The sequence below is a fragment of the Monodon monoceros genome, unplaced genomic scaffold, assembly GCF_005190385.1.
Source record: "Monodon monoceros isolate NGI ecotype Baffin Bay Population unplaced genomic scaffold, NGI_Narwhal_1 Super_Scaffold_22, whole genome shotgun sequence".
In the NCBI taxonomy this organism is placed as follows: Eukaryota; Metazoa; Chordata; class Mammalia; order Artiodactyla; family Monodontidae; genus Monodon; species Monodon monoceros.
In genome coordinates this window covers 42665068-42678887 of record NW_021703779.1, presented here as the reverse complement: position 1 = coordinate 42678887, position 13820 = coordinate 42665068, and the positions used below count along the sequence as shown (strand labels likewise).

Genomic DNA, 13820 nt, shown 5'->3' with positions numbered 1-13820 from the left:
GTGTGTGTGTGTGTGTGTGTGTGTGTGTGTGTGTGTGTGTGTGTGTGCGCGCGCGTGCGTGTGTGCGTATGCGGGCGCGTGCGCGCACAATGCCTGGGCTATCTTTGCTATATGTACATAGGGCCGTTGGATCTTTATTTTTGATTAATTTGTTCTGATTTTTTGGTTTGTTTTTTTAAGGAACTGTAATGAACAAATGTCAGGATACCCAATGCCAAATAAAGATACTGTATTTATTTAGTCCACGTGTAGCTTTCTGACCCAGGGTACCCGCTCTCTCCACATGGGCTCTGTTACTAACCCTGGGGACTACCAGCCTCCCTAGTCATCCTTGCTTGCTCAGGACGTCCACCTGCCAGCCCACCCCAGCTTTCTGTGTTTTTCTTTCCTCCCCGTTCCCACCACAGGTTGCTCACCAAGGTGAAGGGTTCCTAGCCGCTGGGATTGAAGACGCTGGCCTGGCCTCACTCTCCCTTCTTGCCCTGGTCCAGCCAGGACCAAACGCTCTGATCAGTACTGGGGGGGGGGGGTAGACACCGAACCCCCTGTCCCCACACCCCCTCTCCCACGCAGGGCTGACATGACTAAACTCTGGCCCAGACAGGACCCAACCACCCCCATGCCCCTGCTACCCCTACACTATTTCTTAGGTGAGTTTTTGTAAATAAAATGTGTTTTGCATCTTGCTGGCTTGGGTTGGGAAGTCTCAAAAGTGTGAGAGAAGGAAGCACTCAGGTCTCGTGGGCATGATCCACCGAAAAGCTTTTATTAAGAACCCCAGGGTGGGCCGGGCTGGGGAAGGTTCAGTCCTGCTGCTTGGTTCGGGAGGCCTCGGCATTGGCCCGGAGCACAGCCCCCGGGGATGGGTAAGGGCGCTGCTGGAAGAGGGGCCCGGCTGCTGTCGTGTCTGCACCCGTCTTGGCCTCATTCCGCTTGGGGAGTCCTGTTGACCACGTGCCCCTGGGGGTGACAAGGGGGTGACACATATGTATGATATGTGTACTGTGGCAGGCACCTCCCACCCACCCACAACTGACAAAGGGGGAAAGGAGACAGGAAGAAAGGAACAGTCAGCGGTGCAGTGAGTCAAGAGGAAAAAGGAAGGGCTCTTGAGGGGTGGTCAATTACCGGGGTGCATCTGAGTACGAACTGGGGTCCATGGGGTCTAATTCTTCATCCTTCCGGCTTGCCACTGCGGAAGTAGGTGGCAGAGTGGGGTCTTTGACGGGGGCACAAGGAGTCCCCGATCACCGAGCTCTCCCATCCCCGGAAGAAATGGAGCCTGAGGCTGCCAGGCCCCAGGCTCAGGCACTCGTGTGAAGCCAAGCGAGGGCTTCCTTACACTGTGCCCCCCTGGTGCCCCCGTTGCCTCACCCCAGCTTACCCTTCTTGCTCTTGGGGTAGGGAGCCAGCTCCTCCCGGCGATGGTGGCGCCGTTCTTTGCCCTCTTCCCGGTCCACCTTGTCATACCCGCGGTCCCGGTCCCGATCCCTGTCCCGCTCTCTCTCTCTGTCCACCTTGTCATAACCACGCTCCCGGTCTCTGTCAGACTTCTCGTGGCTCCGTTCTGACTTCTCATGGCCGCGTTCCGACTTCTCGTGACCTCGATCCGATTTCTCGTGGCCCCGGTCCGATTTCTCATGGCTCCGATCCAACTTCTCCTCAGCATCTGGGGACACGAAAGCCTTGTGACCTTCCTCCTCCCACCTCAGGACCCAGCAGCCTCTGCCTTCAACAGCCTCCTTTGCCTGGGGCTGGGTCTGCCTGGTCTTACCCGCCCTGGTCTTTTACCTGACCCCTCTTGGAGAACTGCAAGAACACTCGAGGCACCCTTGTATCTGCCAACTCACCTGCATTACTGCTCCTGAGCTTCTTGGCAGATTTGGAAACAACGGAGTTGGGATCATGTGGGGACAGCCAGGACACGAGGTCTGTGTCCACATTCCAGTAGTAAGGGAGCCCGCTGCAGGGCAGTGGAGGGAGGGAGGGAGAGAAGGAATGTCAGCACGGATATCCTCTCCTTGTAGCCTCAACTCTTGTCTCCCCAATCTCTGCCTGTACCTGCCCCATGCCAGGACCCTACAGGGAGGGACCTCCAGATCTCTTCCCTTGTGGCCCCCATTTGCCCCCAGCCCACCCCCCTGCATCCCCAGACTCACCAGGAAGGGTCAAACACCTTGTACCAGCTTGGTGGCAGGCCCTCCAACCGGGTAGCCTCATAGTCCACAGGATCATCATCATAGTCCTCGGCAATGATCTCTTCCTCCGGTTCTGGCAGGACAAGGAGGAAAGGAGGACAGCAGTAAGGACCAGAGGGATCCCCATCCTGCAGTCAGGGCCTGGGGAGACACACTCACATTCACATGGACCACGTGTGTGTGCCAGGTCTCAAGTGCCCTAAAAAATATTGCTCACATTCCAAATCCAAGTATCTGAATATCAGGATTTACCAAAAAGTTTACCCAAATCTGTTCTGTTTCTGGGTTCAGATATGACATAATGTTACCTGAACTTATCTGGTTTCAGACTTTAGACAGGGATTCATTAAAAAACATGTATCCATATTTATTCAGTTCCTGAGTTCAGATAGTATGTGATACCATACTATCCAAATCTATTTGGATAAAATTAGTTTCAACAACAAGGGGATTATCTAAAAATATGTCCAAATCTGTTCAGCTCCCAAGCTTGGCGAATATGAGGTTTCTGACTCCGGTATATTGACTAGCAAGTTCGGATAGCAAGGGATTTATCCAAACGCTTCTCTGAATCTATTCAGTTTCTGAGGCCTACAACTGTTGTCAGTTACTATCAACAGAATGAAAAAGGTGTATGAGTACCTGGACCTCCGTAGGTCTATCATAGATTTCACCTATAGCTAACAATGAAATGTATATGTCAGCAACAGCAGAGTGCCTGTCACACAACAGGCCCAAAATAGATGTCAGCTATAATCATTGGTATTGTTAGTAAGATATATACAATCGGCACAGGGCCTGGTACCAACAGCCTTAAAGTAAATGTCATATCAATGATCATTATCAGTATTATTAACCAAAGATCTATGCTTGGCACACAACAGGCTTGTAATAGATGTCACTTATCAATAAAGTGAAAATAAGATGAGTTTTCCAGTACCTGGAACACCCTAGCCCAAACTAGATGCCAGCTTTTGCTATTACTTACAATAAAGTAGAAATACTAGCAACAGCAGCACAGTAGGCCGAAATGATAGATCCTATCATTATTTTATATACTGTTCACCATAATGTGTATGACAGACACTTCAAGTAGACCCAAAATACATGTCAGCTATTGATACGGTGAACAATAAGGTATATATCACCAGCACAGTGCCTGGCTCCACAGTAGGTCTAAAATAATGTTATCTGTTAGTATGGTAAAGAGCAAAGTATTAGCATCCTGCCACTGTGCTTGGCCTACAGGAGGCTGCGGTAGATGTCAGCTTCTGTCAACTGTTACTATCCTTACTATTAGATAATTTTTAACCACTTCCAGGGATTGATGGATGGATTAAACCTGGGATATAGAAGACCCCAAAATACACGTCAGCTGTCAGTATTATTAAGGATGAAATGTCTATTCCCCGTCCCCACCCGCCTCCTCATACGGTAGGAATGGGTGTCAGGAATACGCATTGTTAACAATGAAATGCCTGCCACCCCACTGCTTGCTGCGAAGTAGGTCCGTGCTAGGTATCAAGTGGCAGTATCAACAACAAAGTGCCTGTCAAGCCTGCCACATTGGTAGGCCTATCTGCTCTTAGCTCTCTCACCGGGCTCCAGATGTTTGAGAATGCCTCTCTTGGCCAAGCGGGTCTGCAGCGCAACGGGCAGCGGCATAGCGGATAGCAGACAAACCTAGGGAAGAACAGATAGACCAAAAAACAGCTCAGATGAGGACTGAATCTCATCTTGTAACCAAGCGCCTCCCCCAGCAAGTACTCATCTGGACCCCCACCTACACTAGGAGCTGGGCGACAGACCCTACGCTAAAAGGTGGAAGGGATAAATGGCAATATCACCAAAACTCTCACCAACCCTCCTCTCCCGGGCCGGGTGCTCCAGGCCCGGGTTCCTCTCCCAGGCCCAGGCTCCGCCCACTGCCAAAGGGGCCAAACGCGGCTGCCCCTCGCCCCAGAAATGGGCTCACCCAGCTTCCCCCGAAGACTACCGGGTGGAAGGAACCAAAGCGCTGGGATGGGGGAGCAAAGTGCAACACCTCCAGCTCCAAAAAATGCGCCCACCCCGACATTACCAATACAGTCACGCGGGTAGTGGAAAGCTGGCAGACTGGCCGTCTCTCTCTCGTCGCTTCTATGAGTGCCAGGACTACACGACTCTCTTCTCCCAAACCCCAGAACGAGGCCCTCTCTCTCCGAGCCTGGAGGAAACTGGGCTAAGCTCAGGCTGCGGCGAAAAGACGACACAAACTTGGCTGGCCAATGAGAGTGCCCCTTGGTCTGACTTCTTCTGGCGAAACGACCCAATCATTGCCCTGGAATAGGTGGAAAGCTCGAGCGCCTGTGTGCATTTACGGTGGGGGCGTGGCCCGGCCGCGGTTTAGTCAGACTGCGCGGCCGGACGCCGGCGCCATGGAGGAGTACGCTCGGGAGCCTTGGTACGGCGAGGGGCGCAGGCCTCGGGACTGTTGCTGGGGCGCCATGGCCAGCGGTGGGAGGCGGGCGGGGGAGGCATCGGCCACACAGCGCCACGTCCCAGACTCGGGAGACTCTTAGACGTTTGTTGTCTCCTTCTGCTCCCCTCCCCTTGCTTCCTCCTACTCGGGCTCCGTTAAGAGGGGCCACAACTGTGTGCCTAAAGGAGAAGGTGCGGTGCAAGGACGAACCACACTCCACGTTTCCCTTGCCTTCGTACCTCCCAGTCTCTCTTTGTTAACGAAAAGACACGCTGGTCGAATCCATTCCAGCCGAGGGGGTGGTGCGGTATTGAGCGGTGCTGGATCATCCCCCCGGTCTGCGATTGGTTTTTCCCAGTTGTACGGGTTTTAAAAAAAAAAAAAAAGAGGGCGTGGCTTGGTTGGACGTGCTCATTGTGGGAAAAGGGGGTGCGAGCCCGTTCTGCTTTAGTAACAGTGCTAGCTTAACACTTCTGTAGCGCTTATTTAAACTTGCCAACTCTTTGCTTGTTATCAATTCATTTAATCATTGATAGTAGTAAAGCGGTTGATTTCTTGGTTGGCTGCGCAGGGGAGGGGCGGACAGGGCAAAGACTAATATTTTCCCTCCTTCGCACTATTTCTTGCTTAAATGAGGGGGAGAATAATCTGTTATCTGAAATTCTGCTTCCCATTTGGGTGACTTGGTTTCTCCCAGTTGGAAAGAGTCAGTGTGACATGGCAAGAGGGAGGGCTCACATTAACCCCATCCCCCCCTTCCCGCTTGCAGCCCATGGCGAATTGTGGATGATTGCGGTGGCGCCTTCACTATGGGTGTTATCGGCGGTGGAGTCTTCCAGGCCATTAAGGGCTTCCGCAATGCCCCTGTCGTGAGTCCTGGCCTTCCCTGGGTGGCGCGGGGGTCCTGCCCTGCCCACATGGGATACTGTTCTGAAAACTGCTTGGAGCTGCCAGTCACATGCACTTATTCATTCTGGTGCCTGCTCACCTACTATATGCCAGGCCTGGCTCCAGGATCTGGAAGTTTGGAGGAACTGCAAACATGACCTCTGCCCCTCACCCCCCCACCCAACTGGAGCTCCTCTGTGGAAATGCTGTGATGTCAAAAGGGTCATCACCAAAACCTAAATGTGTGTGTGCAAAGCCAGTCAGATTTTACCTAGAGGCAGATTCTGGGTTGGAAGCCTGGATAGAGGGAAGTGACAGGAGTTTAATTGGCAGGAGGAGGACAGCCTTAAAGCTGAGAAAATGCTTTTAATTTAACGTAATCGATTCCCTCTCTCACTCTCTATCTCTGACAATCCCCCTCCCCTTCCTGGGAGACCTCATGAAATGTCATGACTTTAAATGCCATGCATTTGTCAAGGTCTCTGCAATTTCTCCGTCTAGCCCTGTCCCTCCCCTCATCTCCTGGAGCTCTCTTTCCTAGATCTTTGTCCAGGTTTCTCCCTCTCATCCTCAAGGTCTCAGCATAAATGCCCCCCTCCTTAAAGAGGTCTTTCCTGACCCTTCAGCCACTGTCATAGCTCTTTTTCCTATTTCCTCTAGCGTTCTTATTGCTGTCTGAAGCTATCTTATCTGTACCCTTATTTAGGATCTGTCTACCCCACTATAATGTGAGCTCTGAGAGTGTAGGGACCAGGTCTACCTTGTTTACTGCTGTATCCCTGCACACAGCATGGTGCCTGGCACATAGGTGCTAAGTAATGAATGAATGAATGATTTCTCATCCCAGCTCTTAGAGCACCTATATTGGGGTGCTCCCCAGCCCCCTAGTTCTTGGCCCCTTCCCCACATCTCTACCCCTGATACCCCTCCAGGTTTCCTGCCCCCATCCCTCTCTTAAAAGCTAGAAACCTTGTCTGCCAGTGGCCTCAGCCGGGCTCTGATTCCCTTCCTCTTCACTTTCCTCCAGGGAATTCGGCACCGAATGAGAGGCAGTGTCAACGCTGTGAGGATCCGAGCCCCTCAGATTGGAGGTGAGAGGTTTGGGGAGACAGATGTGATAACAGAGTTGAGCTGGTTGCTCCTTTGAGTCTAGACTGCAAGTTGGGGGTCCAGATTCTAGTCCCACCTCTGCCTGGGACTTCCTGGGGGAGTGACGTTTCCCAACAATTTCATATGGGTGAGTTCTGGAGTTTAAATCCAGGCCCTGGCTCTTCCCTGCTGTGTGACCTTGGGCTAGTGGCTTAACCTCTCTGAACCTCATCTGCAACATGGGGATGACAAAACAGTAAGTTCTGTAATTTATGTAACTTAGGTAGTACTTACTAAGTGCTGGTTGCTCTGTTAAGCGCTTTGATAGTATTAACTAATATAAATTTTCAGAAGTCAAGTAACATGCAGTGTGTAGATCAGGTCCTGGCACACAGTAAGACTTGAGTAAACATTTTAACTATTGTATTGTTAACTGGCTTTGCTAACCCCTTTCCTTCTCCCTGAAACCAAGGTCAGAATTCCAGTTCTGTGTGGTAGTTACAAAGATCAAAGTTGCTCTGTTAAAAGCCATATAGAAGGGAGTTCCCTGGTGGCCTGGTGGTTAGGATGCCGGGCTTTCATTGCCATCACCCGGGTTCAATCCCTGGTCAGAGAACTGAGAGGAATGAGTGCATGGCGGGGCCAAGAAAAAAGCCATATAGAAGCAGATAAATCTGCCCGTAAAATACTTGTCAGCCCCCTGTGAAGGTGAAAGGAGTGCCGATGGCAATTACAGACAGATTGAAGGAGCTACCACAGAGACAGATGGGGGCTCTCCCCTAGGAGTTTGCCATCTGCCTTTGCCTCTGGGTTTTTCCCCCCGTTCTTTGCCAGAGCATTCAAGCCTTGGGAGTCCCTGGACCCTGAGCCGTATATTCTGGGGATTCCCCACAAACACTAATTAGGCTGTGGTCCCTCAACAGGTAGCTTCGCAGTGTGGGGGGGCCTGTTCTCCACCATCGACTGCGGTCTGGTGCGGCTGCGGGGCAAGGAAGATCCCTGGAACTCCATCACCAGTGGAGCATTGACCGGGGCTGTGCTGGCTGCCCGCAGTGAGTGCCCCATCCCCAGGCCCCAGCCCCTTCCACCCTGTTCTGCCTGCTCTCACCTGTCTCCCTGTGCCTCCTCATTCCTCCAGGTGGCCCATTGGCCATGGTGGGCTCAGCAATGATGGGAGGCATTCTGTTGGCCCTCATCGAGGGTGTTGGCATCCTCCTCACTCGCTACACTGCCCAGCAGTTCCGCAATGGTGAGTTACTGGTGAAGCTGGCCAGGGAGAGGTGGGAAATGCTCTGCCTTGCCTCCTCCACTCATCTTTATCCAATTCTCCCCACTCCAGCACCCCCATTCCTGGAGGACCCCAGCCAGCTGCCCCCTAAGGAGGGTACCCCAGCCCCAGGCTACCCCAGCTATCAGCAATACCACTGAGGAAGTGACCGCCTGTCATCGCCACCATGGGAGCTCCTACTTGGTTCCCTCCGCGATGATCTACCTCGAAGGGAGGGCTGGCTCCCGGTTGGCCCTGGGACCCTCCAGAGAGGGCCTCTACTCTGTTCCCTTATCCCAGGTTGGGGGTGGGGCACCCCAGCTGCCCTGATGGGTGGGTCCCTTCTCTCTCAGGCACCCCAGCCCCCACTCATATGTAACAAGCTCTCACCCCAGTCCCTTTGCATGGCGCCCTGATCAGTATTTAAAGCCAGTTTTGAAATGCCTATGTATGTACTCCTTGAGCCACCCATTGGAGCTGCTCACTAGGACAAGGGGTAGAGCCCTCTTCAGGGACTTGGGAGCCCTAGGATTTGGAGTCCCACAGAGAGTGGGCTCTAGTAAAGGTTTGTGGGATGAATGTGTAGGAGGGGGAATGAATCCAGATGTGAATAGTACATGAATAAGGGGGCCAAGTGTTGAATCACAAGCAGACAGAAGAGGAACAGGCTTGGGAAAGAAATGAGTGAACACAGGATTGCTGGGGTAGAGGGGTGGTTCAGCATGCGGCACCTCTGACCCCTCTCCCCCATGTCCCCATTGGAAAGACTGGGAAATCTGACCTCACAGTGAACTCTGTCTTTCTGAATACCAGTCACCCCGTTTGTGAAGATAATTCCCCCTCCATGTGGCCTCACCAGGGACCTGGGATGGAAGTAGGGGTCGGGAAGACCCAGCTTCCTTGAAGACGGTACCCTTAATCTTCTCTTCTGCACTACAGAGAGATTTCTGCTCTGCGATGCTCAGGGTTGTCAGTATTTAAGGGTACCGGATGAGGTTTCGTTTTGGGGGTGGAGTGGGGGTTATGGGAGAGAGATTTTCTCGGATGGACATCGGCTCCAAACACTGTCTCTTGCATGCAAACACCTACATGTGTGGGGCAAACGCCTCCACTGGGGTGCAGATGGCCTCATGGGAGACACATCAACTGTCCCTTTTATGCAAGCCATTGCAAAGAGGTGGAAATGCCCTCTCATACAAACTCGCTCCCTGGGGGTGCAAATGCGGAGTTCTCAGGCCTCCCAAGGCTCCAACGAGGTCCTAGTGGTCCTCGGAGGTAGTAGAACTGCAACGCTGCTTGATGGACTCAGTGCCAGGCGCACGTAGCAGGCCCCGTGCACACAGCTCTCTCAGTGCCCCAGCAGGGCCCTGGCCTCGAACTTGCCGACTCCATGGCCACGCCAGCAGCAGCAACACACTTGCCTGGGTAGGACCGGGATGCCAATCCGACCCTGGGTATCCCAGGCTGCAACCCTTGTATTTACAGGCCACTTCCTTTGGTCCCGCCCATTCGGTACACCTAGGCCGCGCCCTTCCTCACCTCCAGGCTCCATCCCCGCTGCGTTTCCAGACCCCACCCTGCTCCTATCAAACATAGGCCCGTTAGCTCTCCTGAGCCTTTTCCTTCCTTGAGCCCTCAGGTTTTGCCCACCTCAGGCTGCTGTGCTGTTCACAGACCCCTTGTTTCCAGGCCCCGCCCCCAGGTCCACCCCCTCCCTATCTTTCAGCCCTGCCTTCTAAGTCTCCTGCAGGCCCAGGTTTCCCGCCCTCAGAAGCCTCTAGACCCTACCTCTTCCCGTCTTCAGACCCCGCCCTCTCCTGCTCCTTAAGGTTCCGCCGCTTCGGGAACCTCAAATGCTCGGGCGCCCCGCCCTCCTCCCACTTTTGGGACCCCGCTCAAGGTCTCCGGGTCTGGAAGGCTGTTGGAGCCGTGGGGCCGTGGAACGGTTCATGGTGAAGTTCAGGGCCTTGTGCTCTGGCTCCTGGGGCTGCTGGCTGGGCCGGGCGGGACCAGTACTGGCTTTAGTTGCGGAGGACTGGGCTTCGGCTGAGAGTTGTAGAGCGGCATCGAGTGGTGGTGGGGCTTCGTGGGAGCCTAGGTGCCGCGGCGTCACCCGGCTCCTAGGTGGGGCTGGGGCGTCCGGTGTCGTGCAGGTCTCCGGAGTTGGGGCCAGGGCGAGTCCTCAGGCCCCGCCCCCTGACCTGACCGCGGGCCTGCTGCTCTTCCCAGAAGAAGGGAATGTGGGGTCAGACCCCGGATGGTTTCCACCGGGGGTGGGGGGGGGGATTGCAGAGACCCAGAAAAGGCAGGAGACGGAGAAGGCAAGAGTGAAACAAACAGATGGCGAGAGAAATAGGAATTGAGGGACATACACAGGGACATAGAGACACTAATGGACACATAGAAAGAGATAGAGGCAGAGAGACATACAAGAAATAAAGGAAAAGAGACAGAGACGAGGAGAAAGGGCAGAGACAGGAAGAGGAGCAAGAAGGAGCTGTTTGAGGGTCAGAAATGCAGGTGGGAAGACCCTCAGCGTCAAAGTGGAGGCCAAGGCGGGAGGGAAGGCGAGGTGGCGGTGTAGAGTTCTGAGCTGGTTTGAGGGGCTGAACCGACAAGGGTTGTCAGGCCAGGCCTCCTCAGGCTGCCTGCCCACTTACCCTCCAGCTCACTGGCCTCAGAGAGGCAGAGAGATGCCCAAACTGCATTCTCTCTCTTTCTCTCTCATAAGGATTTCAGTGGCTCTCCCTCAGGTTCTTCCTTCCGGTCTCCCTCCTCGCCTGAGCCCCAACTCTGCCTCTATGTCTTGATCTGTCTCTCAGCTCTTCTTCCTCATCTCTCTGCTTTGATTTCTGTGGCTGGTGGCTCTCACCCTCCCTGAGTCCTGGAGTTTTCCATCCACCTGTCTGCACGCGGTGGGGAAGGGAAGATATTTGGTGGATGAGGAGGGTTAGAGAGGTGGACAGAATCAGAGAAGAGCAAGAGGTTCCAGCCCTGACAGTGGAGTGGGGGAAATCCCTTTGTCCACTTCCTCAGGCAGAGACCCTGAGAGGCTGGGGAGAGAGACAAGGGGAAATCAAAGACAGACAGACAGAAAAGATAGGGAGAGAGACAGATAGCCAGCTTACAGAGACATCAAAGGAGAAATGGAGATGCAGAGAAAGAGATACCAAGAGAAAAAGCAGTACACATTAAAAAAAAAGACAGGGAAAAGAGGGAATGAAAGTGAGGAGTTAGAGACATATTGGGAGAGACAGAGATAGCAAAGAAAAAAAGAAGCTGAGGGGCAGAGAAAGAAAAAGAGAAGTGGGAGAGAGAGAGAAAGTAAGACAGAAGAGCTGGGTGCATACCTTACTCTGAGTTGCTGGTCTGAGTGTTCTCATTTCCCCTGTTCTCTTAGTGGCAGTTGGATAACAGGACCTGGCTGGGCAGGACAGCCCTGATAGCTCCACCCCTACCATCCCAGGTCCTCCAGGGGGGTGGGAGGGCTGCCTTCCCCAGGGATACACCTTTAGAGATCTATGCTCTGATGTTGGGACCTGGCAACCATCTCAAGGAGTCCATTTAGGGCCAACCTCTGGAACTGACCGATCGGGGCCATCTCCAGGGGATCTGCAGTGTCATCAGATTACGTGCAAGCCTGTAGAAGAGGAAGGATATGCCAGTGATCACTTCGGAGGCGACAGAGGAACCTTCCTTTCCTTACGCTCATTATACATATGAGGAAACTGAAAGCACAAAAAGGTAAAGCAACTTGCCCATGGTTATACTGCCTGAAAGTGGCAAAGCTGGGATTTATAGTCTTATCTACGGTGTATAGAGTTTCAGAGGTCACTTGCAACATGATTTCCGGGACAACACATTATCCATCCTAATTATGGGTGTTACTTGAAGGTTTTCATGGATGGTGTGAACTATTTTTTTTTATAAATTTATTTATTTTTATTTATTTATTTTTGGCTGTGTTGGGTCTTTGTTGCTGTGTGCAGGCTTTCTCTATTTGCGGCGAGCGGGATCTACTTTTTGTTGCAGTGTGTGGGCTTCTCATTGCAGTGGCTTCTCTTGTTGTGGAGCATGGGCTCTAGGTGCACGGGCTTCAGTAGTTGTGGCACGCAGGCTTCAGTAGTTGTGGCTCGCAGGCTCTGGAGTGCAGGCTCAGTAGTTGTGGCGCACGGGCTTAGTTGCTCCTCGACATGTGAGATCTTCCCGGACCAGGGCTCGAACCTGTGTCCCCTGCATTGGAAGGCGGATTCTTAACCATTGCACCACCAAGGAAGTCCTCTAGAGTGGATTTCTTGAGTGGAGTTAAACAGTAGCAGCAAAACAGGCTAGAGTGTGTTTGAAGAGAACAAACTGCCCCAACTGTTAGCTCCCATTCCTGATGGGCTGGGTCTTGCTGATAGGGTTGCAGTGACTTCAGCAGAAGCATTCTCTGAGGCCAACAGCCAATTTTTACAAGATCGAGGTTTGGGATTATTTTTTTAAGGGAAATGTGAGAGGACCTATAGAAAGAAAGCTACCTTCTGAGGTATTTAAAAGAAGAGCTATTGCATTTTTGTCAGTTTGAGGTAGGTGTGTGAGTCTGCATGAGAGAGAGAGTGAGTGAGAGAGAGAGTGAGTGAGAGAGAGAGAGAGAGAGAGAGAGAGAGAGAGAGAGAGAGAGAGAGATCCAGCAATCAAATTCATAGTAGCTGTAGTCTGAGAAAACACACAAGATAGTTTCGTTTTTCCCCTAAGTGACAAAAAAAGGTGCTGAAGAATCAGAAAATTAATCTTGTTCTGTCACCTTGAGCAGAAGTCATCCAAGTCTGCAGTCATCAGCTTCTGGAGAATTCCTAAGAATCCTCAGTTTGAAGCCTATTAATAAGGTCTTTTCCGCTGAGGCTCAAGGGCAGCTTTCCCTTTGATCATGCAGACTTTTTTGGAAATGCAGCTTGAACCTGTTATGGGGACATCTGGAGGCATCACACGAGTCTCTAGTAGTATGAAGTCATATTGGCCTGTAAGAGGGTAGAATCTAGGATTTGAGGTGCAATTACAAAACACTTAGGGTAGTCTGTTATTAACTCAGAAGTAGCTAACTATAGGTGGTCCCCAGAGGGGTTAGAGCTTATTGCCATCAAGGCTAATGGCAATACTTTAGTCCCTGGAAGTTTGAGGCTTAGGGTTAGAAGTTTGTTGATTTTACTTTCCAAATTCCATTAGGTCTCTCCACTTTTTCTGAAGATTATAGGTGATAATGGCTGTAGAGTTTCTGAGGAAGTTAAAACTTTACAGAGTTTTTAAATAACAGAGTTCTTTAAATAAGTGCAGTGCCTATCCCTGCTACTGGAGAGGTAAGTTGAGTCAGGAATACAAAGGCAAGCAGTTTCCCTACCTTTACAGTGATAACTCTCTGACCAGTAGGAAAAACTCAGTTCACCTGGAAAATAAACCACAGCCAGAACTTGCTCATAGCCCTTTGGAGGTGTTCAAAAGGGCCTCGAGCTATTGGTTTCTATCCACACCCTACCTTTTCAGTCTTTGTCATGATTGTTATGAGGTGTGACATGCAAGGGAACCATCTCAGCAAGACCCTTAAAGTTACCCCATCAATGTTGGTTCAGTGTCAAGGCCAATTTTTCTCTGCTATTGTGGCTATTATCATGAAGCATTTTTGTTAACCTCCACTCTTCTTATAGTGATCTCAAGTGTCAATTGGAGAAAAAACACACAACATAAGAGCTGTCAGTTGAGTTTTATTCAGTGTTTTCGAGAACTGGGAACTGCTTCAAAGAGGTAGGGGAGGAACTAGTAAATGTATAATTTTTTTGGCTGGGAAATACATGTACTCAAGCATGCATCTTGGTAAAAGATTACTGCTAATCTCACACACACACACACACACACACACACACACACACACACACACACACAC

General features: G+C 51.7%; 3 protein-coding genes across 5 annotated transcripts in view; 2 read left to right on the top strand and 1 right to left on the bottom strand.

The window, feature by feature from the left end:
- SLC35A2 (solute carrier family 35 member A2) overlaps window positions 1-686 on the top strand; it is a 9399-nt gene extending 8713 nt beyond the window's left edge. For 2 of the 3 annotated variants that reach the window (XM_029240834.1, XM_029240833.1), the window contains one exon: window positions 408-668. In XM_029240834.1, the coding sequence (XP_029096667.1) occupies window positions 408-533 (126 nt within the window). In that variant the 3' untranslated portion in view covers window positions 534-668. Of the gene's footprint in view, window positions 1-407 lie in introns of all 3 variants that reach the window. The other variant, XM_029240832.1, reaches the window with a different exon arrangement.
- A 54-nt stretch (window positions 687-740) lies between these two features.
- Window positions 741-4411, bottom strand: PQBP1 (polyglutamine binding protein 1). Its single transcript, XM_029240998.1, has 7 exons — window positions 4279-4411; window positions 3797-3881; window positions 2160-2271; window positions 1851-1963; window positions 1385-1669; window positions 1129-1192; window positions 741-960 (listed from the first exon to the last, which is right to left on the bottom strand). The coding sequence occupies exons 2-7, from the start codon at window positions 3861-3863 to the stop codon at window positions 804-806; spliced, it is 798 nt and encodes a 265-aa protein (XP_029096831.1). The 5' UTR covers window positions 3864-3881; window positions 4279-4411; the 3' UTR covers window positions 741-803.
- Window positions 4412-4533: 122 nt separating this feature from the next.
- Window positions 4534-8350, top strand: TIMM17B (translocase of inner mitochondrial membrane 17B). Its single transcript, XM_029240997.1, has 6 exons — window positions 4534-4641; window positions 5429-5528; window positions 6575-6638; window positions 7560-7688; window positions 7775-7885; window positions 7976-8350. Exons 1-6 carry the CDS (start codon window positions 4616-4618, stop codon window positions 8062-8064), a joined length of 519 nt encoding a protein of 172 aa, XP_029096830.1. The 5' UTR covers window positions 4534-4615; the 3' UTR covers window positions 8065-8350.
- Window positions 8351-13820: the final 5470 nt, after the last annotated feature.